This window comes from Ovis aries, chromosome 15 (assembly GCF_016772045.2).
Source record: "Ovis aries strain OAR_USU_Benz2616 breed Rambouillet chromosome 15, ARS-UI_Ramb_v3.0, whole genome shotgun sequence".
NCBI classification, from domain to species: Eukaryota; Metazoa; Chordata; class Mammalia; order Artiodactyla; family Bovidae; genus Ovis; species Ovis aries.
In genome coordinates this window covers 51,097,022-51,120,687 of record NC_056068.1, presented here as the reverse complement: position 1 = coordinate 51,120,687, position 23,666 = coordinate 51,097,022, and the positions used below count along the sequence as shown (strand labels likewise).

The window sequence follows — 23,666 nt, the reverse complement described above, 5'->3', positions numbered from 1 at the left end:
TGTGTAATATCCCATCAGGAATGCATTTACTTAACTCTTTGTGGTTAGTATTTGGCTTGCCTCAACATAGTCTAAATAACACTCTTTAAAACATTTTTACACATTTTTTCATACTGGGGATTTTTTTTCTGTAAGTTAGAATGTTAGAATTACTGAGTCAGAGATTCTTAGTTTGAGGTTGGTTTATTTTTGTTCTTTCTGTCTGTTCTTTTTTCCTCTCTAGATTTCCAGACTGTAGCTGACAGTGTTTACATGACTTCCTTGTTTTCAACCACTTCCCCCAACTACTGTGCCAAGGCATCCTGACATCTACTCTGTTGGGAAGCATCCCTAAGTATATCAGCATTTCACAGAGTTGCATAGAAATAAATTCTAGGTCTGTTCATTATGAAGATCACGCTCAGTATGTGTTTGAAAGGCAAGAGTAAAGATTTTAAACCTTTAGGATGCTAATTTGGTTCCCATCTGCCTCAGTAATGCCTTATAGTCCTCGCATCCAATGGGCTTTGTTTTTATAACACAGAAACCTGTTTGTTGGCTTGAGCTAAATCCCAAAGAAATGAACAATGGATTTTCATGATGAGAGAAATGTAAACTATAGAAAATAATGGAATACACCTACGAAAATCTTCAGTGGCTTTTTTATTTACAGTATTTCCAGATGGGCATTCACCTTTTTACTGGACTAAACTCCATACTCAAAATGTCCACACTTTTAATGAAACTGACATTTCAGGTTCCCAGTAGGATCAGTTTAGTTCAATTTAGCAAGCATGTATTGAGCCATCACTGCTCATGAGACCCTTTGCCAGGGGCTGGAAATTATCTAGCTGCATATAATGATTGTTGGGTTGGTGTCCACAGATCAAGAGAACCAGTGTCACTTATTGACAGCCAAGACCAAAGATGGGCATTGAAAAGCTAGAGCATTTCACTTCTATGAGAAGTATCTCTAGCCGTGTTATGTTCTTTGACTTTCTCCATAGCCATAACAAGTAAAGTGCTTAACACAGGTCCTTACACATGATACATGTTCAAAAATATTAATCTGAACTTTAAGCAGTTTATTCCAGTTCTACCAACTAAGCTAAAAATGCTACCAAAAAGAGGGTATTCACTTTGATAAATCATCTATTCTGTACCAGGTACCATGTCAGGCACATTCATATATTATTTTAATTAATAATCACAACCATCCTGAATGTATTTACAGATGAGAAGATAGACTGAGAAGAATTAACTATCTTGCCCAGCAGCACGCAGCTAGTAAGTGGAGAGAGCTGGGATTAGAACCCAAATATGTCTGTCTCTAAAGCCCTGCTTTTTTTTCTCACTCCTTAGATGACTCTTTATTCCTCTAACCTTTTTCGTGATTCATTTCAATTGCTGTATCTTTTCTTTTTTCATTTCTTGTTTTAAGCATCTGCTGAATTGACTGCCCTATTTTGATGTAATTAATGGTCTTATAGCATCTTCAAGTTCTGTGCAACCCGTTGTCATAAGCTTTATTATTCTCAACAGTTTTACTGAAGTATAATTGAAATACAATAGATTACACATATTTAAAAACATACACTTTGTTTGACCTCTTTCATACAGCATAATTATTTTGAGTAGCATCCGTGTTGTTACATGTCAGTCTTTTAATTGCTGAGTTATATTCTGTTGTATGAATATACCACAAAATTTGTTTATTCATTCACTCTGATGATGGGCATTTGAGTTGTTTGGGGTGCTTTTAAGTAAAATTGCTATGTGTGTATGTTTTAGCTGGGTCATATAGTGGCTATATGTTTACCATTCTGAGTAGCTCTCAGGTTATTTTCCAAGGTGGTTGTACCATTTTACATTCCTGTCAATGGAGTGCTAGTGTTCCAGTTGTTCCACTACCTTGCCAATAGCTAGTATGGTCACTTCTTTCTAACTTTAGGTATTTTAATAGGCACGCAGTAGTGTATCATTATAGTTTTAATTTGCATTTCACTAATAGTGTTGAGCATCTTTTCACATGCTTGTTTTACACATGTATATCTTCTTCAGTGAACTATCCATTCAGATTTTTCAAGTATATTTCATTAGGTGGTTTGTTCTCTTTTTATTGTATTTTGAGAGTTCTTTTTATACTCTGGATACAAATCTTTTATCAGATAGATGATTTATGTAATTTTCTCCGAGTCTGTGGCTTGTCTTTTCATTTTCTTAACAGTATCTTTCAAAAGAGCAGAAATTTTTCAGTTGAAGTCCAAATTTTTTTCTCTTTCATGGACCATGCTGTGATATAACTAGGAAACCTTTGTCCAACCCGAAGTCATAAAGATTTTCTTGTATGTTTTATAATTTTAGGTTTTACATGTAAGTTTGTGATTGTATGAGTTAAGAAGAGTGAGTACAATTCTTTTTTTCTTGTTTTTGTTTAAAAGACTGTCATTTCTCTACTGAAATGCCTTTACATCTTTGTCAAAAATCAACTAACCATATATGTATGGGTCTATACTTGGACCTCCTATTCTGTTTCATTGATCTGTTTGCCTAGCTTGATGACAGTGCTGCTGTGTCTTAATTATTGTAACTTTTAAGTCCGGAAGTCAGGTAAAAAGTTCCACGTTTCTTCCTTTTCAAAATTGTTTTGGATATTCTCATTCCTTTGCTTTTCCATATGAATTTTCAAATCGGTTTTCTACCAGAAAAACCTACCAGAATTTTTTCATTAGGATTACAGCAAATCTGTAGATCAGCTTGAAGGTATTTGATATCATAACAGTATTGAGTCTTTCAACTGTCGTTCATCTCTCTAAGCAGTGTTCGATTGTTTTCAGTGTGTAGGTGTTGCACATCTTTTGTCAGACTTATCTCTAGTTCATGGTTTTTGATGCTGTCCTAATAGTTTTTATTCCAACTTCTGATTGTTCATTACTAACATATAGAAATACAATTGATTTTTGTATATCGATTTGGTATCCTACAACATTGCTAAACTCATTCATTAGTTTTTTTAATGTCGATTTTCTATATAGATAATTATGTAACCTGTATACAAAGACAGTTTTACTTCTTCCTTTCCAATTCAAAATGCCTTTTATCTCCTTCTGTGCTTACTTCCCCCCTACCCTTATTATAACAGCTCCAGTGTCCAGTACACTGCTTGAATAGAAGTGGTGAGAACCAACATGATGTTCTTGCGTTGTTCCCAAACTTAGGGAGAAAGCATAGTCTTTCACCATTAAGTATGATGTTCATGGTAGGATTTTTGTAGATGCCCTTTCCCATGTCAAGGAAGTTTCCTCCATTTTTGTTTAGTTTACTAATAGGAATGGATGTTGAAGTGAACTGTTAGTTGCTCAATCCTGTCTGACTCCTTGCAACCCCACGGGCTATAGCCCGCTAGGCTTCTCTGTCTGTGGGACTCTCCAGGCAAGAATGCTGGGCTGAATTTCCATTCCCTTCTCCAGAGGATCTTCCTGACTCAGGGATTGAACCCCACTCTCCTGCATTGCAGGCAGATTCTTGATCGTTGGAGTTACAGGGAAGTCCTAAATATTAAATGATTTTTCGTATTAGTTTGTTAATATGGTGAAGTACACTGATGATTTTTCATATATTAAACGAACTTTGCATTCCTGATGAACTATTATCCTTTTTATATATTGATTAGAATTGATTTGTTAAAATTTTGATTAGCATTTTATATGTCTGATTATGGCAGATACTTTATTAGTCTATAGTTTTCTTAAACTGTTTTTGTCTGATTTGGGAATAATGCTTATCTCATAAAATAATTTGAATCCCTTCCTCTTCAATTTTCTGGAAGCCTATGTAGAATTTTTTTCTTCCTTATATGTTTAGTAGAACTCACCAGGGCCTGGACCTGGAGGGAAGTTTTGTGGGAGTGTTTTATTAAGCAACAAACTCAATTTCTTTAATAGAGATAGGGTTCTTCAACTTAGTCTTCTTGAATGGACTTTGATCATTTGTGTCTTTCAAAGAATTTGTTGGCTTCATGTAAGTTGCCACGTTTATTGGCATAACGTCATTCATAATATTTTTTATTATTTGATTGTCTGGAGGATCTGTAGTGATATCACTTCTCCTACTCCTTGATGTCGGTTATTTGTTTCTCCTTTTTTTTCCCCTTGATCATCCTACTAGAGGTTTATAAATTCAATATATCGTCACCAAAAAACAAAACAGCTTTTGATTTCACTGACTTTTTTCCCTGTTGTTTTTCTGTTTTTTTTATTTTACTGATTTCTGCTCTCATTTTTTTTATTATCTCCTTTTCCTGATTAATTTGGACTTAATTTGCTGTTTCCTAATATTTTTAACATGGAAGCTGAGCTCACTGATGTGAGACTTTACTTCTTTTTCAGTATAGGCATGTCATACTAAACATTTCCCACTACATGTTGCTTAAGCACCACCACGCAAACCCAGATACATTGTGTTATTATTTCCATTCAATTTTAAATATTTTCTAATTGGCCTTTTAATTTCTTCTTTGTTTCATGGGTTGTTTGGAAGTATTATTGAGTTTCCAAATATTTGGGAATTTTACAGATACTTTTCTGTTAATGACATAATTTATTTCCACTGTGGTCAGATAACGTACTTGAATCATTTTTAATTTATCAAGACTTGTTTTGTGGCCCATTATATGATATATATCAATAAATGTTCCAAGTGTACTTGAAAAGAAAATATAATCTGCTATTGTTAGGTGTTATCTTTTATAAACGTCAGTTAAATTGGTTTGTAGTGTTGTTCAAGTCTTCCGCATCCTTACTGATTTTTTTATTTCTCTACTTGATGCTCTATGCCTTGTGAGGTTTCCTGCTCTGTTAAGAGGGAACAGGAAATATTCCCAGGCCTATGTGAATGCTGAGGATGGTTCCCTCTAATCCTTTGAGGGGTTCTTTCAGTGGCTTTGGGTAGTTCTTGATGTACATGTGCTTATCAGTACTTAGCTGAAGACTTAAGGAGGACCCTCTGTAGATTTCCAGAGTTCTCTCTATGCATTTCTCTTTTCTTCATTACTGTGCAAACCCTAGCCACTTTGGCCTTCCTGAAGTCCCAGTTTCGTGTCTTCAATTCCAGTAGGTCACCAACCTCTTCCTGGGTTCTCTCCTGCTGTATCTCATCTTGGAAAATTTTTTCAGATAGTAGGTTGGGGAAATTGTTTGTTTCCCGAAAGGATCACTGTTCTTCATCACATAATGTCCAGTGTCTTGAAAACTGTTATTTTGTAAATTTTGAACAGTTTTTTAGCTGTGTCTGGAAGGTTTAAACCTGGTCCCTGATATTCCATCTTGCCTGGAAACAGAAATCCATTTGGCTGATATTTTCAACATCATCTTTTATAATATACCTGTGTTGTATTTGGAATGATGTTCACTGTGATCACTTTTCTGTCTAGATGGAATTCAGAGGTTCTCCTAGCCACTTACAGGGAGCTGTCTTCCTCTAAGCTGGAGATCACCAGATTTTTTTTTAAATCTATCTTCTCCTTTCCTCATAAAAACAACAATTATGTATTAAGTGTCTCCTTTGTACCAAGCATATATTAAGGGTTTAAGTGTTGCCTCACTTAATCCTCATGATAACTTTGTTAAGAAGTAATTGTCTTCATTATAGAGATGAGGTAATTGAAGTTGAGAAATCAAATAATTTGCCCAAGGTCATATAGCAAGTAAATGACATAGTCAGCATTCAGACCCAAGTCTGTCAGATCCATAAAGCTGATGAAGCCCTTCAGAGGTAATTTGCTGAGTATGAGGTCAGCTACTAAAACCAACTCAGAAAGGTTCTTCTTATCTGCCGTTGCAATAACAGTAAGCATTTTACAACATCCCAGAAAGGAAAATTATTAGTACCACTGGAAAGAATAGTTTTGATTAAAATTCTGTCCGGTGACAGGAAGGAAAAGGGATAAGTGAGCAGTTAGGAAACAGGAAGAATGTGCTTTTAGAAATGCTAGGTCAAGAAAACATTGCAACAGTTTAAAAAACAAAAAAAAAAAAGGAAACATTGCAACAGTTAAGTTACAGAAGGTGGAAGAGGAAAAAGGAAGAAGCTGTCCTGAGATGACATACTTTGGAAAACTGCAAGAGCAGTGCAAAAGCATGTAGCAGTGACCCCTGCTGCCGTCACTGCAACCTTCCATTCCCTTCTGTGAGAATCAAAAAATGAATTCAAAATAAAGAAGAAAGAAAGAATGCTTAGTATCAGATAACATTGCCACGATGAAACATTTTGAATTGATTCCCAGTGCCAAAACACAGTACATATTAACATTCCTTATGCTGTATTTTTGGAAACTCGCTCTACCCACATTGGCTTTAATTTTGTTATGGATGTATGGGTGTTTTGTTTTGCTTTTTGTGCCCACAGTTGTCTGTAACCTTTTCTAGAGTATAAAGGCATCTTCCAAGTATATGTAAATGTGTTTGTTAGTTTGAGGGCTTCCCAGGTGGCGCTAGTTGTAAAGAACCTGCCTGCCAATGCAGGAGAGTAAGAGGGTTCAATGCCTGGGTCGGAAGATACCCTCGAGAAGGGCATGGCCACCCACTCCAGTATTCTTGCCTGGAGAATCCCAGGGACAGAGATCTGCTCTGACCTTCTCGAGTCACTCCTCACTCACAGGGCTGTCTGTGCACTTAGCGTTTGGGTATGCTGACTTCCCACTCTAGGTTGTGAACTCCCGCAAAGCAGACTGTGTCCTTCATTTCATATCTCAGAGCCTAGCTTAGTGTTCAGCATTTAGTAGGTGTTTGATTATTTTAATTAATTGTCCTACCATAAGGCCCAATTCTGACTGCCCATTCCTTATATTCTTACTGTGTAAACCTTAATGCCTTTGTATGTTTGAACATTGGGAAAAGTAGCCAAATAAGTGTTTGTATGTAGCTAGAAACCAAGAAACCTTTGAGCTGATTTTGTTTCTTCTTTGCTGGATTTTAGTTTAAAAAGTAAAACTTACTTTTTGTTTATAGTTCAGAGGTGTATAGAACAAGCCCATCTCCTATGTTCTCCAGTCTTAGTCCTTCTTACTCTGCCTACCTCTGTCAGATGTTTATACTCATTTAAGTGTTATTTGCATTTTAATGCAATAGACAATACTCTAGATAAATAGATTTTTACACTTAATACCATTTTAATTAATATATGCCTTTTAGCTATGGGCAGTAATATACCTTGAAACTGGATTTATTTTCATTTATTTTCCTTGAAATTACATTTCGAAAGAAACTGTGCCCTTTTCTGTGGCAAAATATATGAAACATAAACTTCATCATTTAAACCATTTTAAAATACAAAGTCCAGTAGCCATCATCCGTCTCCAGAACTCTTTTTATCAGTAGAATCATGCAGTATTTATCTTCTTTTTGACTGGCTTATTTCATTTAATATTAATGCCCTTAGGGTTCACCCATGCTATAGTATGTGTCAGAATGGCATTCCTTTTTAAAGCTAAGTAATATTCTGCTGTCGAATACCACCGTTTGGTTCATCCAACCATGTCAGTGGATGCTTGGGTTGCTTCCACCTTGTGGCTATTGTGAATAATGCTGCTGTCAACATTGGTATACAAATATGTATTCACATCCCTGCTTTCAAACTCTTTTGGGAAAAATAATTGAAAGAATAGAATAGAAATTAAAATTGAAGAGCATTGGGAGTACAGAAGTGAAATTGCTGGATTATACAGTAATTCTATGTTAAAGTTTTTTAAGGAACCATCATAGCATTTTTCCAAAGCAGCTACACCATTTTACATTCCTACCAGTGGAGCACACATGCTCTAATTTATCCGTATCTTTTTTTTTTAAGTAATTTTATTTATTTATTGTTTTTGGCTGTGCTGGGTCTTCATTGCTGTGCAGGTTTTTTTTTTTTTTTTTTTCCAAGGAGGTACCAGTGTACGTTTAAACCAGCCATGGATGAAAACCTGTTTCGCTACCTCGTTGGTTCAGTTCAGTCGCTCAGTCGTGTCCAACTCTTTGCAACCCCATGAATCGAAGCACGCCAGGCCTCCCTGTCCATCACCAACTCCCGGAGTTCACCCAAACTCATGTGCATCAAGTCGGTGATGCCATCCAGCCATCTCATCCTCTGTCGTCCCCTTCTCCTCCTGCCCCCAAATCCCTCCCAGTATCAGGGTCTTTTCCAATGAGTCAACTCTTCATGTGAGGTGGCCAAAGTATTGGAGTTTCAGCCTCAGCATCAGTCCTTCCAATGAACGCCCAGGACTGGTCTCCTTTAGGATGGACTGATTGGATCTCCTTGCAGTCCAAGGTGTTGGTAGCATTTAGAAATCGTTTTAATGTTTGCTAATATGATCAGTTTAAAATAGTAAGAGGCCTTCATTAGTCAGTATTTAACTGACTCTTGGTTAACCAACACAGTATTGTAAAATAAAGTAAAATTTAAAAAAAAAAATCTCAGTCCTTTCATAACATGAAAAATGCAAGTGAGAACAGAACAGATACTTTCCTATGTGCGGATGAATGAGTAAATTAACATTTTGAAACAATCCGGTTGTTTGCTGCTTTCATGCATCTTCTTGAAGTAACTGAGTAAGCTAGCCAGTGGCCTCTGATTTTTCCTAGCTTAATGCAGATACTGAAAGAGAAGAAGGAGAAGAGTTTGAGGACAACATGGATGTTTTTGATGACAGCAGTTCCAGCCCTTCTGGTACCTTAAGAAATTACCCACTCACCTGCAAAGTTGTTTATTCCTATAAGGTTTGTATTTCTCTAACATATTTCTCATGTTAAATTGTGACAACTCTGAAAATACAAGTAACAGTATCTACCCAGCCTCTTATGCTGTACTTACCATAATGTTGGTGTTCTGTTCATTTTAGAGGCAATGTAACATAATGGGGAAGAGTCTAGGCTCTGATGTCAGATGGCCTCGGTTAAAATCTTGTCTCTGCCACTTACAACCTACATAACCATGCTAGTCCCTTGGTTACTGTGAGCCTCAGTTTTCTTATCTATATTATGGGGATAATACTATAGGCCTAATGTGGAGACTAAATGAGATAACACTTGTATAGCAAAGCATTTAGCACAGTGCCTGGCATCTAGTAAATTTTCTGTAAATAGAACTCCTCTCCTTATCAGTTGCCTGCTTGGCACAAGGCTCTCCATTAGGATAGTTCTCAAAATTGGTATTAAAGTAAAATTGCTTAAAAGAACAGTTTTGTTAAAACTTTGCTTATCCTAATATTAATATAACCATCTCTTATTTCCAGGTTAAGCAGGGACCTGGATAAATAGATTTTCTTCTAACTTCCAAACCTGATTTGTTATAATAGTTTTTAATCTCTCTCACCCCTGCCCTGCTTTCACATTAACTTTTTACTCAAAGTAAATTGAGTTTGTTTTCCCAGTTCCCTTCTTTTCCTCACTCCCTTCACCAATCAATAGCCAGTCCTGTTGAGTCCACCTCCAAAACATATCCGGAATCCATTCACATTTCACATCTTGGTCTAGGCCATTACTTTGATTAGTGTAAGAAAAATTAATAACTGGTATCCCTTCTTCATACTTGTCTGCCAAGAGTCCACTTTCCACCCTATAGCCAAACTTATCTTTAACATATATAGGAGATTACTTTATTCCCCTGCCTAAAACTCTTTTTAAGCTTTCTATCACACAAAGAAAAACCAACTCTTTACTAGGCTCTGAAATGTCCAGACTGATCTGGCCCCTGCCAATCTCCTTAGCTTCATGTCAGACCAACCCACTGAACCTACTCACTACATGTTAGCAACTCTGGCTGCCTTTCAGTCTTCAAAAGCACTTGCTCCTTCCTGACTTGACAACTTTACACTTGCTTTCCCTTACCTAGAACTGTCTCTTCCCAATTCTTGGTTGGCTGCTCAGTGCTCTTCATATAGGCTCAACTCAAATAGTGCCTCCTCAGGCTTCCCCTGACCACCTAAACACATGCACAGCTTCCCAGTCACAACTCTATCCCATTGCCCTTCTGTCCTCATTTATTAATTGATACTATATAGAACCTGTCGCCAACCAAACTTAATCTTGTTTGTTTTCACATGTCTTTATCTAACTCTGCACTAAAGTTCCCTAAAGGCAGAAACTTTGTGTGCCTTACATATGTGTCTTCAGCACCTAGGACAATGCCTGGCACCTAATTGGTCCTCAGAAAATAATTGCGGAATGAAGAAATGAATGATGTGAGGAAAGCATGAACAAATGAATCCCTTTCACGTTAATGAATTCCTTTCATGTTAATGCCATGCTTGAGGAACAACAGAGGAAGTATGTGGAGAGAATCTTAAGCATACAGGGAATAGTCTCACTCCCACCAGCACCGTGCCTGGAGAATGAAAAACTGACATCATTTACTCCTCAATACCAGTGACTGCCAGACTTCTTTTCATTTGACATCCTTTTATTATATATTTAACAATACTTCTTTTCTAAAAGAGTTGGGGTTTGTCTTCCCAATGTAAACTGTTTTGATAATCTTCTGAAAATTTGAAGTCATCTTTAAAACACTTATGCAATGTTTTGAAAATATTATACAGCTAGGTTGGGATTGTTTCCCTGTCTTCTGTCTCAGTGTTATATTTACTCTGAAGTTCCAGAATTAAAATTTAAGGTCTTTAAATGGAGAGGCTCCTAAGTATCTGAGTGATTATTGCATCTGAGAAATTTTGCAGATAAGGTAGCATTTCAGTGAGGTCAGGAGTAAGATCTTTCTAGTCACAATGATGAGGTAGAGAAGGGAAAGAGCGTTCTATGCAAACAACAGATGCAGAGACACAGTTTGATGAGATGATAGAGTGTCCAGGAAATGTTAAACTCAGTGGTGTGTGAGCATCAAATGTGGGAAACAGAGCAGCTGGAAGTAAAGATATCAGATAGACCTGTAGATCACACCAAGGTTTGGCTTCCATCCTGGCTAAAGGAAGCCATCGCGTGTCCTAAAATCAGACTGGGCTTTAAAATAAGGTAACCCTGGTCGTGGTATAGATATTCCAGAGAGGGCAGGTTAGAGTACAGAGAGGCTTAACTATAAGCCTAATTGTGATTCCTATGGTCCAGACCAGCAAAGAAAGCCTAAATTTAAGAAAAGCTAAATTTAAGGATTTGTTTCAAAAGCCTTAAAAATGCTTGTCACTTTGACCCTACTAGCATTTGTCCTAAGGAAGTGACCCACAATATAGAAAAATATTCTGGGTACAAAATTTTTTTTCATCATAGTACTACTTTATAAGGGCAAAGTTAGCAGTCCAATAAGGAAATAACTAAATAAATTAACCATTCATATAATATAACCATAACAATATTATGAGGATAATTGAAAAATTACATTTGAGGTTTTTTTGTAAGAAGAAATGGTACGTCAAGAAAGTAAGATACCAAATTGTATTACCTTCAGATCTCTATTATACCTATTTCTAGCTTTTCTACAGTGAGCATTTATTACTTTTATGACCAGGAAAAAGCGTATTGTTTTAACAGAAAACGGGAAATTTAGAAAGGTGGTGGTGGAAACAGGGCATGGCTGCTTCTGGGGTTCTGGTGGCCACTGCATATCAGGACTTCATGAGGTAGTGTATGACCATGTGTTTATTTAATAACCATTTACCAACCACTTGCTGTCCTTGGTTGGGATGAGTGAGAAAAATTACATTCCCTGCCTTAAAGAAGTCATTCTATTAGAAAGCCCACAAGTGCAAACAGCTAACTTGAGTGCCATAGTAGTCAGTGTTAGAGGGATACTCAAAGCCTTATAAGAGTAAAAGGAGGAAAAAGCAACCAGCTCATTGTTGGTGGTCTTGGTATACATATAAGCCAGGCATCAAATCATGGGTAATAATAATAGCTACCATTTATTAATTCCTGTGTGCCTAGTATCTATATATATATATATTTTTTAATCCTTTCAATAATCCTATAAGGAAGAAATTATCAACCAATCCATTAATTCAACAAATATTACTTGAGTACCTTCCATGTACCATGCTATGCTCTTTTCTAGGCTTGGAGATACAGCATTGATCAACACAGACAGAAATCTCTGCCTTCATGGAGCTTGCATTGTAATAGGAATAAAAAAGAAAACTGAGGCTCTGAAAGGTCTTACAGTCACTTGCCTGTAGAAAGAGACTGAAGCTGGACTTGAACTCACAGTAATCTAATTCCAGTTACCAAATGGGAAAGAGGGATCAAGGCCTCTTGGAAGGAAGGCATAGAGACAATACATAACATGGTATATTCAGATACTAGGGATTAGTTTGCTGGGGCCAAAACATCAGGAGACCACAGGGTCTTGAGTGTCATGGGAAGGACTTGACCTTGTCAAGTGAAAGAATTGCTAGTATAACAATGCTGTATATAGCACTGCTTATATAACAATGTTGGACAACTTGCATGGACCTTCATGACTTTTCTACAGGGGCAGCAATATATTTAAAGGTGTTTAACTCCCCTGCTTTGCTCTCACACACATTGAAATCTGGTTGTATTGATGACCTTTGAAAAGTTTTGCCGCAGAATTAGGAAAAACAACTTTGTTATGTAGGTGCCTTTTTCTGGTATATTCAAGGCATAGTGTGGTTTCAGATTAGTGAAGAAATTCCACTGGAAAAGCCATCAAAAATCAGTGGACTCTTTTTCTCTTATTTTGAGGTCAGAGGTAATCTGCTTAAAATTCTGATCCTGGAGTAGTTCTGTGATTAGTCAGCCATTTTCAATACTGTTTTTCTATCTCAAGTAGCTATTATAGCAATGTCCAGAATCTGGGTTTGATGAAATGTACATGCAATGGGAAGTGAGCCTTGCCTTATTTTTGCTTATGTAACTTGGAGATATTTTTATACTTTGAGACTGTGAGATCTGAAAAGCTATATGGTCTTAACTGATAGTTTTCACTGATCTTGAGACTTGGGGAAAGATTTTACAGCTGTTCACTAAGAACCAGAAGATGCCTGCAGATGCCTCCTGTTACGTGTAACAGACAAGTCTCTTCAGGAAACACAGTCTCTTTCTCTGACCCCTCTGCAGAGTCCCTGAGAGTTTGCCCTCAGATTCTACAGCCTCATGGGCAGCATTTGGGTGTCCAGTGTCAGTGGACTCCTGCTTTTATTTACTTTAAAAAAAAGTCACAGCAACTTCTGCAGAAGCACCCAAATGGATCAGCCCAGTGTCTACAGTTAAGTTGGAGCATAATAAATCCAAGCCTTGACCAATATCAATCATTTCTCTCCTACAACTTACTACTCTTGGCCACTGTTTTACGGTGATTCGAGACCAATTCCAGGCACTGCTCAAGCTGTCATTCAATCCATATACATAGCTCTTTGCATTTTCACAGCCTGCACCTCCACTGTAGCCCTGTGGTGCGGTTCTGATTCACTGCTTTCTCCTTTGCCTGTGCTTCCCAAACCATCATGGTTCTGTGCTTATTCATCCCACACTGACTCCACCCACTCCCACCCCCCCATCTTCCCGAGAATGGCGGGATTGTCATTTTGAAGAAATGGAGGCATCAAGAAGTTGAATAACTTACCAATAGATACATAAGCTGGAGCTGGAACCCAGGTCCCCTCCTCCAGCAGAGTGCTGTGTTCACTGAGCCTGACTGCCTCTTGAGGATTCCGTTTCTCCAGTTTTTGTTGTGGCTTTATTTTGTTTAGTTTTTTAAGTAAAACTTCACCTCATTATGATAGTTTTACAGCACTCAAATTTTTATGTTCAGTACGTTTTTCAAAATCATTTCAATACTTTGATCCCCAGTTTCTGTTATAATCAGTTCACATCTGCTCTTTATCTAACCTTTTTAATTTTGTCCATGACCATCCTACATTGCAGGCTTCTCAACCAGATGAGTTGACCATTGAGGAACATGAGGTGTTAGAAGTGATTGAAGATGGAGATATGGAAGACTGGGTAAAGGTATATTCCTTTGCTCATATCACCCCTTCTTGTGACATTTTCAGGAGTTTGTTTTGGTTCTTGTTGTACCCTGTCCAAATTGTGTGTGCAAACCTGTTTTGTCGCATGTCTTTTACTCAGGCTCGAAATAAAGTCGGCCAAGTGGGTTATGTGCCAGAAAAGTACCTACAGTTTCCCACCTCGAACAGTCTGCTGAGCATGCTGCAGTCCTTGGCTGCCTTGGACAGTCGGTCACACACATCCAGCAATTCCACGGAGGCCGAGCTCGTTTCAGGCAGCCTCAACGGAGATGCCAGTGGTAAAGACTGAAACAAGGCACTCTTTATTTGGTCACATTTGACGTAAACCCTATTACCTTGGAGTCAGCCTTCAGCTGGTTAAAAACCTGGGTTTATTCCCTTTCTGTAATGTATGTATTTGGCCTCATGTGTCCTGTACAGTGGAACCCTAGAGTTGCTCTTCAGTGAGTACAGAACTACAGCTCTGCTCTTATTCCATTGGGCACTCTTAGCTGTCACCTGTGCATGGGGTGGTTGTGAGAGTCACCTGGTTGTTGGTGTTCTTACTGCATTTTTCTCTCTTGCTACCTAGTCTGTTTCGTGAAAGCACTTTATGACTACGAGGGCCAGACAGATGATGAATTATCTTTTCCTGAGGGAGCAATCATCCGAATCTTGAACAAAGAAAACCAGGATGACGATGGCTTCTGGGAAGGAGAATTCAATGGGCGGATTGGAGTTTTCCCATCGGTGCTAGTGGAAGAACTTTCAGCCTCAGAAAATGGTGACACTCCATGGATGCAAGAGATTCAGGTGCACAACAGGGGAAGAAAGCTGAATTAAAAGATAGTTCAAGAAAATAACTCCCAAAGAGTCTGTTGACCCACACAGAAGTGGGCTGTGGTCTCAACCTCACCCTTACCACTCCAGTTTTTGGTTGCCAAGTTACCACAAGACTGAATTTGGGAAGCAGAGACTTGTCAGCCAGGCTCTGTGTAATGGCTATATTACACTTCATGTCTCCCACATTCTGTTCTCTGAATTGAGGAACCAAAATACTACACTGTGTGTGACCTACAAAAGACTGGTTTGGCGAGGAGAAAGAAAGAAACCGGAGAGGGAATGTGTTGTCTCTGTGGTTAGTTTATACAGTAAAAATATTAGCAGCCTCTTTCTCTCCCTCACTGTCAGAACCTCCCTGCCCAGCCCAGGCACTGCTAATCCTTTTCAGAGAACTAATGAGACTCCCAAAGCCCCATGTACTCATGTGGCCTGAGGCTTACTTCATCATAGCATAACTTGTCTTTACGGGAAACTCCTAATTCAGATATGTCACAACAGGCCTGGCAGGTCCAGGACCGTAAGGAATATGTCTGCCCATCTTGCTTGTACAGTATTATGACCACTGAACATGACAATTACAAAGCCTGGGGAAGTCAGAAACTCAGCCAATTTTTTTTTTTTTCACCAAAAAATAGAACTTGTTTTTTCTTTTGTTCTTCACTGAATTGACTACTTTGATATGTTTTCAGTAGAACTCTAGAGAATGGTTTGACTTGGTAAATGTTGAATTTAAACTAAAATCTATGAGATCTATAATGAGATCTATGGAAGGAAAAAGTTAAATGCAACACAAAACTGGTGGTAGTGTGGTTATTCTAGGCTCATTTGCTTTTTTATTTTACTCTTTTTTAATTATGAAAGGATGATAACACATTCACAGGAGACTTGGAAAATACAGAGCAAGGTTGTATATAGTTCCACCATGTTTTACAATTATTTTTTAAGTAGATAAATTAAGATTTTTAGATGGAGTTTCAATATCAAACTCTCAAACATTAGTAGAATGAATATACAGAGAAGTAGGATATAGTAGGCCTGAAAAGCACTGTGAACCAACTCAATGTAATTAAGATTTATATAATTTTCACACAATAGTAGGATACAAATTCTCTTCAAGTTCCTATAGACTGTAAATTAGGAGACACTGGAACATATCCAGGGACATAAAACAAGGTGCAAAAATGTCATGGTCTAAAGGTATTGAAATCAAACAGAGTCTGTTCTCTTAGCACTGTGGAATTATGTTAGAAATCAATATCAAAAGATACTTTAAAATAACCCACATATTTTCAAGTGCGGCTTTCCAGGTGGTGCTAGTGGTAAGAACCTGCCTGCCAGCGCAGGAGACGTAAGAGTCGTGGGTTCGATCTCTGGGTCGAGAAGATCCCCTGGAGGAGGGCATGGCAATCCATTCCAGTATTCTTGCCTGGAGAATTCCCACAGACAGAGGAGCATGGCGAGCTACAATCCATGGGGTCACAAAGAGCCAGACACAACTGAAGGGACTGAGCATGCATGCATTTACCAAGAGAGATCATCTTCAACTTAGCCATCAAACTAGGCTTATTTGCTTCTAATTAGGGTGGTCAAAAAAGTTAATAGTCATAATGTAGCTCCGGAGAAGGGTTATTTGCCAGGAGCAGTCAGAGAAGCCAGCTGACCTCCCTCCTGAAGTGAGCACTGTGTAACCTCTGTTCCCTTTGCTGCAGGTCTCTCCTTCCCCCAAACCGCCCAGCTCCCTGCCTCCACTGCCGCTGTATGACCAGCCTCCCAGCAGCCCTTACCCCAGCCCAGATAAGAGGGGCTCCCAGTACTTCTCCCGCTCTCCTTCAGCAAACGGTAAGGGGTCTCGTGGGCATTTGTCAAAATACACTTTCATTTGGAAAGCCACGTGTTCATCTGAAGGGTAAACAGATCTGAACTACCATCTGTATTGCTCAGCAACACAAATAAATTGAGCTGCTTTGATTCCCTCCCTTAGAAAACAGCTTCCATGCCGAATCGCCAGGATTCTCGCAGGCATCCAGGCATACTCCTGAGACCTCATATGGGAAACTGCGACCTGTAAGTCTCTTATCTAGCTGAGTAATAGAGTGCATAGTTCTTCCAGATTGAAAGTTAGAAATTAATGGAGCTCCATGACCCCTGTGTTGTTACTAATTTCTTCCATGCCAGGTTGCGATGGACTTGGGAAGTTAAACAGAGCTCTGGAAAAGGAAGGCTATAAAAATAAACACATCTTGGAAGGTCTAGCTTATTACGCTGGCACTTTCCTCACTAAGCCATGGTGAGATTGCCAGGTGATAACTATGGAAAGTGTATTTAAAGTATAACAAGTTCTGTGAGCATTAAAGCAGTCTAATTGTGAAACAGAATTTTTTTTTTTTTCCAGCAGGCGTTTATTGAGAACTTTTTTCCCAGGCCTCTACTTTCCTCTTCGACAGACAGTGAGATGATATAAGATACATGCCCTTTTGAGGTTTGAGAGCTTCTATTCTCAAAGAAATTATTTGTTCTTTACAAATAATCACCTCTACCCACCCCTCACTCGGCTGTCATCAAATCCATCCGACTACCTCACTGTGAAATAGTTCTTCCAGGGTCATAACTTCCGCATGGTAATCTAGTTACATTTGCGGTTTTATTTTCCTAGACCCTCTTATCAGCATTTGACACAATTCTTTGAGCCACTTACAACCTTTGTCTTTGTTCATTCAGCAGATACTGAGTGCCTTGTTAAGGACTTGGTTCGTGATCCTAAATGTGATAGGAAGATGTTGTAAGATTGTAAACCAGATAGTGATATGACTGATTGTGCATTTTTAAAAATTATTTTTACTTAATAATTTTTATAATTTTATGTTGGCTGCACTTGGTCTTACTTGTAGCACGTGGGCTCTTTGTCACTGAGCATGGACTTCTCTTTAGTTGCAGTGAGTGGGCTTAGTTGCCTTGAAGCATGTGGGATCTTAGTTCCCCAACCAGGGATCAAGCCTATATCCCTTGAATTGGGAGACCACCAGGGACATCCCAGCTGTGCATTTTAAAAACACTACTGTGGCAGCTAGGTGGAAAATGAGTAGAAAGTGTCAGAATGAACAGGGGGAGTTGTTAGGAGGCTGGAGCAATGGTCCAAGCAAGAGAGGACAGTAATGTGAACTAGTGGGGAAGAGCAGTAGTGGAGAGAAGTGGACCCATTTGTTCCACCACACTTTTCCTGGTCTGCCTTCTACTTCCTGGCCTTCCTTTTCATTGGCCTCTGAGGGCTTCTCTGCCTTTACCCAGCTCTGTTGATGCCTCTCAGGGTTCCATCCACTAACCCCTTCCCTCTTTTTTTTTAATTTGTCTGGCTGCGTCAGGCTTTAGTTGCAGCAGGTGGAGTCTTTGTTGCATCGTGTGGGATCTTTTCGATGCGCTGCACGGAGTCTGTAGTGTGGGCTCCAGCGCACACAGGCTTCAGTAGCTGCTGTGTGCAGCCTCGGTATTTGGGCACTCAGGTCAGCCTCTCCGTTGTTCCATGGCATGTGAGATCTTAGTTCCCTGACTAAGGGTTGAACCCACGTCCCCTGCATTGCAAGGCAAATTCTTCACCATTGCGCAACCAGAGGAGTCCCAGGGCTACTGCTCTTAAAGTCGTTAAACTTACTCCTGAGTTATCTCATTTACTCCCAAGACTTTGATAACCATTTATTTCCTGACAGCTCCCAGATTTATAACTACCTATCCAATCTCTTCTCTGAGCTTCAGATCTGTGGAAATCTTAGTGTATATATATAGCAAACCCCCAAAACTCAGCAAAAAACTAGTTAATTATCCTCCTTCTCAGACATCATCCTTCTCCCTTATTTCCCATCCTGGTGAGTGGTACCCCTATCCTGCTAGTGCTTTGGGATCACTCGTGACACCTCCCTGACCTGCCTTTCGTGAAGAGTCATCGCAAGGCCTGCCAGGGTTACCTAGAGATGACTAAGTTGTCCCCCTCCATTCCCCCAGTGCCAGCCAACATCAGCTCTCTTTCAGACGATCACAGGAGGCTCCAAAACTGTCAACCTGTATTCTTGCCCTCCACCACTCTTTTCTTCAAACTTTTACCTGAGTCATCTTTTCACACATCTAATATTACTGCTTAAATCCCTCAAAGACTCATCTTTGCCTACAGAATAAGGCTCAGATTTTTAAATATGAGTTAATAAGGCCCTTCATGACTTACCCCAGCCTGTCTCTCTAGTCTCATCTCTTGCATCTCTCCTTCCAAGACACATTTAAAGGTTTTTCAGTTCTCCAAGCATTGCTCTCTCTCGCTTCCAACTCTAGGCCTTTGCTTGGGCCAAGGTTGTCAGGACTACAAAGACTCTTGTGGCCATGAGGCTTTCAGCCCAGGGAAGAACCTGAGTCTTGAGTTTCACATTTCATCCAGAGCAGTCGGTCCTTCTCAATGTAAGAAGCTATAAAAATTAAGTTGAAAGCACATGCCTAGAACATTTCTGAGAGCCCTCGGGTGCCCATGTCCTTGAATAAGTGATTGGTCGGATTTCGATGCTTCAGCCACTGAATCAGGAAGCTGACTGACCATGTGATGGTTTCCTGCTCAGGTCCGGGCAGCTCCCCCTCCTCCTACGCAGAACCACCGAAGGCCCGCAGAGAAGATCGAGGATGTGGAAATCACACTGGTGTGATGATGGGTTTGCCTGTCCGTTACTGCTACAATCAAGGCCAGGCTTGGAGTTTGGCCAGTCTTGTTTTTTAGGCACCTTTGCTTGCATGATGATGACTCGAACAGAGCAAAAACAAGGAGGACTATATGTGACCGGGTGGCCTGGTTGACACCTCCCATGTTTTTAATATTTCGTGCCTTTTTTTGTTGTCATTTTCTATGTCATCTCTCCTAGCACAGCACAAATCCTAGTGGGCCTTAGAAGCAGAGAAGAGGGACAGTCCTCTTGCCTCCTAGGGACCCATTTTTGTATGAGACTCAAGACCAGGCCTCGTTCAGGGCACAGTCACAGAGATCCTGATCATGTGCACTCGTACAGTATATTACTGTGGCCACGAGGACGTGGCAAAGATGCTCATCTTTCTTCAAGTGGCTTTGGCTTATCTGATTGAGTTTAATCAGATCATGCCGGCTACATAAGGAAGCAGCAGGAGGGATTTCAGGAGAGGCTGGCTCCTCCCCGCAATTGGTCCCCAAACTGAGAAACTGAAACCTTATTGGAAAAAAGTAGACTGCCCTGAGTTTAGCACCGATTGCAATAATGCACATCTCTTCCACAGCTAACAGATTTAAAACAATTAACAGTGTCCTTTGTATTAATATTTATGCCATTCATTTAGTATTAGCAGAGCTAACATGGAGGGGGCTGAACTAGTAGCCGAATCTCATCCATCACATAGACTAATAGAAAGGAGGCTGTGGCTAAAGCAGAAATGGAGCTTCCAGATCTGCAATGAGCTGACTTAGTGTTCTTTTTATATTTGGGTATTTTTTCATCTTAATTTTTGCATATACTATCATGACCAGTATCCTTAGAATTTGAATGTCTTGATAAAACTGGGGACACATACTTGCCTTGTCAAGCTTCTCTACTGGGGAGGCACCTAGCATTATTTTATTCCCAACCTAGTCCACTGGCCGAGGCAGCCAAGTTGTGGCTGGCCCAGACCAGCAGCCACCCACCACATAAAATGCAGCTTCCCAGGTCCCTCTGACCTGACATTTCCTTGGGAGGAAGAATCTGTGGCTCAAGGAGTAAACCAGCTTCCTATGAAGAAGGACAAAAGGATTGTATGGTGCAAATTGACAAGGAAAGGACAAGTTCTCCATGTCACAGGGAGAGCCATGAAGAGCCTTCCCTGCAGACTAACAAACCCACAGCAGTGGCTCCCAGAGGCCTCTGGTGGCCCTCCACCTCCAATGGAAGATAGGGAATGCATTACTTAGGAACTAAGGGATGTTTGCCAGTTGCTTTTTTTTCCTTTTTTTAAAAAAATCAAAATTCTCAGAATTTAATCCAAAAGTTGTCTTTTGCTTTGAAAATGCCATCCCTCCTAAGAATCTCTAAAAACTTGAAATGCTTGCCAAATGTCCCCATGGGATTTTTGACTAGAAATAAGGTCATAGCTGAAGAAGTTTTCAGATAGTCATTTGATCACTTCAATGACAGTATCCATTGATGAATCTTCTCTGTGATTTGAGGATTTTTTTTTTTTTTGCATTTCTTAAAACCTGTTGATCTATTTGAGGTCTTTTTGTGTTTATCAAACTTATTCTTAAGTTTACAAAAGAAATTAAAAGGGTGGGCTTTTTCTTTTTAAGATTTTAAAGTTTGTGGACAAGTTAAAAATCTTCAAAGCACTTTAAAAATCTTCAAAGTGCTGAATTTGGGCAGTTCTTGCCACCCAGTCTTGTATTCTCTCTTTAGCTAGCAAAATTGTCCTTGAATCTGGGTTTTCCACATTCTCAGAGAGTTATTTGAAATCTTTTGTTATATTTTAAAATATTTTTTGGAAGAGCTGCTAATTTTATTTTAAAAAAACACGAAGTTGTAAGAATATGCCTCCTTTTTAATAAGAACCCGTCCCTCTAGGACATGTAACCCCGCACCACAGTGCACAGGGCTGGGCTCAGAGGAGGCGCCTCTGTGCAGAAGTGCTTTCTTTACAGTGGCTGTAAAAACTTTGTATTTATTATGTATAAAATGTTGAATAATAAAAAACAATGGAATTACGTTTCTAAGTTTTTCTTATAAGAAGATTTGGGTAAACAGGCTTTTCCAAATAGACAGTGTTTGTTTTAAAGACACTCTCAGGCCCTCCTTTAAATCTTACAACAGATACAAAGAGAGGGAAGTAAATTAACCCATCCATGGGACAAACAGCCCTTCGTGCCACCCACCTGTCAGGGGTAATACCCTGAATGTTAGAGATAAAAATAAGTAAGTTGTGGCCTTGGCCGTCAAGGTTCTTTCCATGGAGGTAAAAAGAAGGATACGCCTGAGGACAGTACTGTTTGATATGTGCCAGAAAGGAGAGGCGGAGAATGTGCTGAGGTGACTGAGGAGGGAGCCCCAGATCTGCAGCTGCGAGGGCCAGAAGGAGGCCACTGAGTCCCCTCAGACTGATGCAACTGCAGGCCGTGGGCACTCTGTACTCCTCTGTCCTTTTCCTAAACCTCTACCCTGAGGACTCATGAGGCAAGAGAAGGAGATTTTACTGTTTCTAGGGATGGCTGGAGGATTCCAGGTAGAAAGCTGAGTCCATCTGGCTACTAGCCACCCCAGTGAGGACCACTGTTTGAGGCAGGCCCCCACAACCCTCCTCTTCCAGAGCTGGGCAAGTGTGATATGTAAGCTTCCAGACATTTTCTGTGCATAGAACTTACATGTGCCAACACTACCTTTTTCATATGTGAAGTTATATAATACATTTAGATTTACCTCATTCTTTCTGAAGGCAGCATTATATTCCATTGTTTGGATATAGCATGATTTAAACATTCCTATAGTGATGGATGTTGGGGCTGTATCCATTCATTTGCTTTCAGAGAGCTGAAATTAATACCTTTTTACCTATTGTTTATAAATTTGTTCCAGTAAAAATATCAGGTAAATTCCTAAATATGTAATGTAAGAGTTAAAAATATATGTGTGTATTTAATTTTGTTATGCTGTGTGCTAAGTCACTTCAGCCACGTCCAGCTCTTTGTGACCCTGTGGACCATAGCCCACCAGGCTCCTCGGTCCACGGGATTCTCCAGGCAGGAGTACTGGAGTGAGTTGCCGTGCCCTCCTCCAGGGGATTTTCCTGACCCAGGGATCGAACCTGCATTTCTTACATCTCCTGCATTGGCAGGCAGGTTCTTTACCACTAGCACCACAAATAATATGTATAGATTTGATTTTGTTAGATGTTGCCAAATCGGCCTCCAAAAGAATCATATCTGTCGACACTCCCACCAACAGCATAGAAGACAACGTGGACTTTGGACTCAGAAGGTCTGAGTTAAATCCTGGGTCCCACTTGACAGCTGTGGGACCCAGCTTCAGTGTCCCCATCAGAAACCTAGTAATGCCGTGGCTCCAAGGACATGTGAAGTGTGTGGCACAGCGTGGTCTTCCTCGGCGTCACTGCCCAACCTTCAGCACCTCCCCTACAGAGCTGTCCTTGCTGTCCTTCCAGAGCTGTCATAAGGCCCAAAGGAAGGAGTGGGTGTGAAAGTGCCTTACCATAAATATGTTAAGGGCATACACATTAATATCAATACAATATCAATACACATTAATATCATCTCCATCTTCTGTCTTCCCCCTCCTAATGAAAGCTGCTCACATTTAGCACTACCATTGGTACCAGAGGCCTGGTCAATGACCAGGGGACAGAATTAAGCTGGTTGCCCCACCCCTGTATCATAGTTATAGGGGGGCCTCCTTCATCATAGGAGCTAAACGTGAGGCAGCCAAAGCAGAGTCGCAGCGCATCACCTGAATCCCTTTCCTCTCTAACCCGCCCCAGCCCACAACCACAGGCAGGCGGAAATGAGCGGGAGGATATCCTGCAGCCTCAGCCCTGCCGCCGCCTGATGGATACCCTTTCCACTGGGCTGCCACAGCCCCCAGCTTTAAAAGAAGCAGAATGAGATGATTTCCAAGGACTCATCCAACCTTTAGGTTCCAGGTAAGTTCAGTTTCTAGATGCACAATGAGAACATCACACAAAAAAGTCACAGTATTTGAGAAGACTCTACTGAAACAGACTTCTCGGAATGGCCAGAAGTTGAAGATTCAAGCCACCGGACTCTCCACCAGGACAAAGCAAACTCCTTCCTCTGGGTTGTAATCTCACTGTGCTGCACCCTTCCCTCACTGCCCAGGGAACCCAGCCAAAGCTTTCAGTA

At 40.0% G+C, this 23,666-nt stretch overlaps 1 protein-coding gene across 7 annotated transcripts in view; it reads left to right on the top strand.

Annotated features, from left to right (window-relative positions):
- Positions 1–21,500, top strand: part of FCHSD2 (FCH and double SH3 domains 2) — a 254,775-nt gene extending 233,275 nt beyond the window's left edge. For 3 of the 7 annotated variants that reach the window (XM_060399995.1, XM_004016298.6, XM_042233211.2), the window contains 7 exons: positions 8,604–8,738; positions 13,848–13,931; positions 14,052–14,229; positions 14,523–14,743; positions 16,483–16,612; positions 16,755–16,837; positions 19,366–21,500. In XM_060399995.1, the coding sequence (XP_060255978.1) occupies positions 8,604–8,738; positions 13,848–13,931; positions 14,052–14,229; positions 14,523–14,743; positions 16,483–16,612; positions 16,755–16,837; positions 19,366–19,449 (915 nt within the window). In that variant the 3' untranslated portion in view covers positions 19,450–21,500. Of the gene's footprint in view, positions 1–8,603; positions 8,739–13,847; positions 13,932–14,051; positions 14,230–14,522; positions 14,744–16,482; positions 16,613–16,754; positions 16,838–16,948 lie in introns of all 7 variants that reach the window. The other 4 variants (XM_060399996.1, XM_060399994.1, XM_060399997.1 and 1 more) reach the window with 2 other exon arrangements.
- Positions 21,501–23,666: the final 2,166 nt, after the last annotated feature.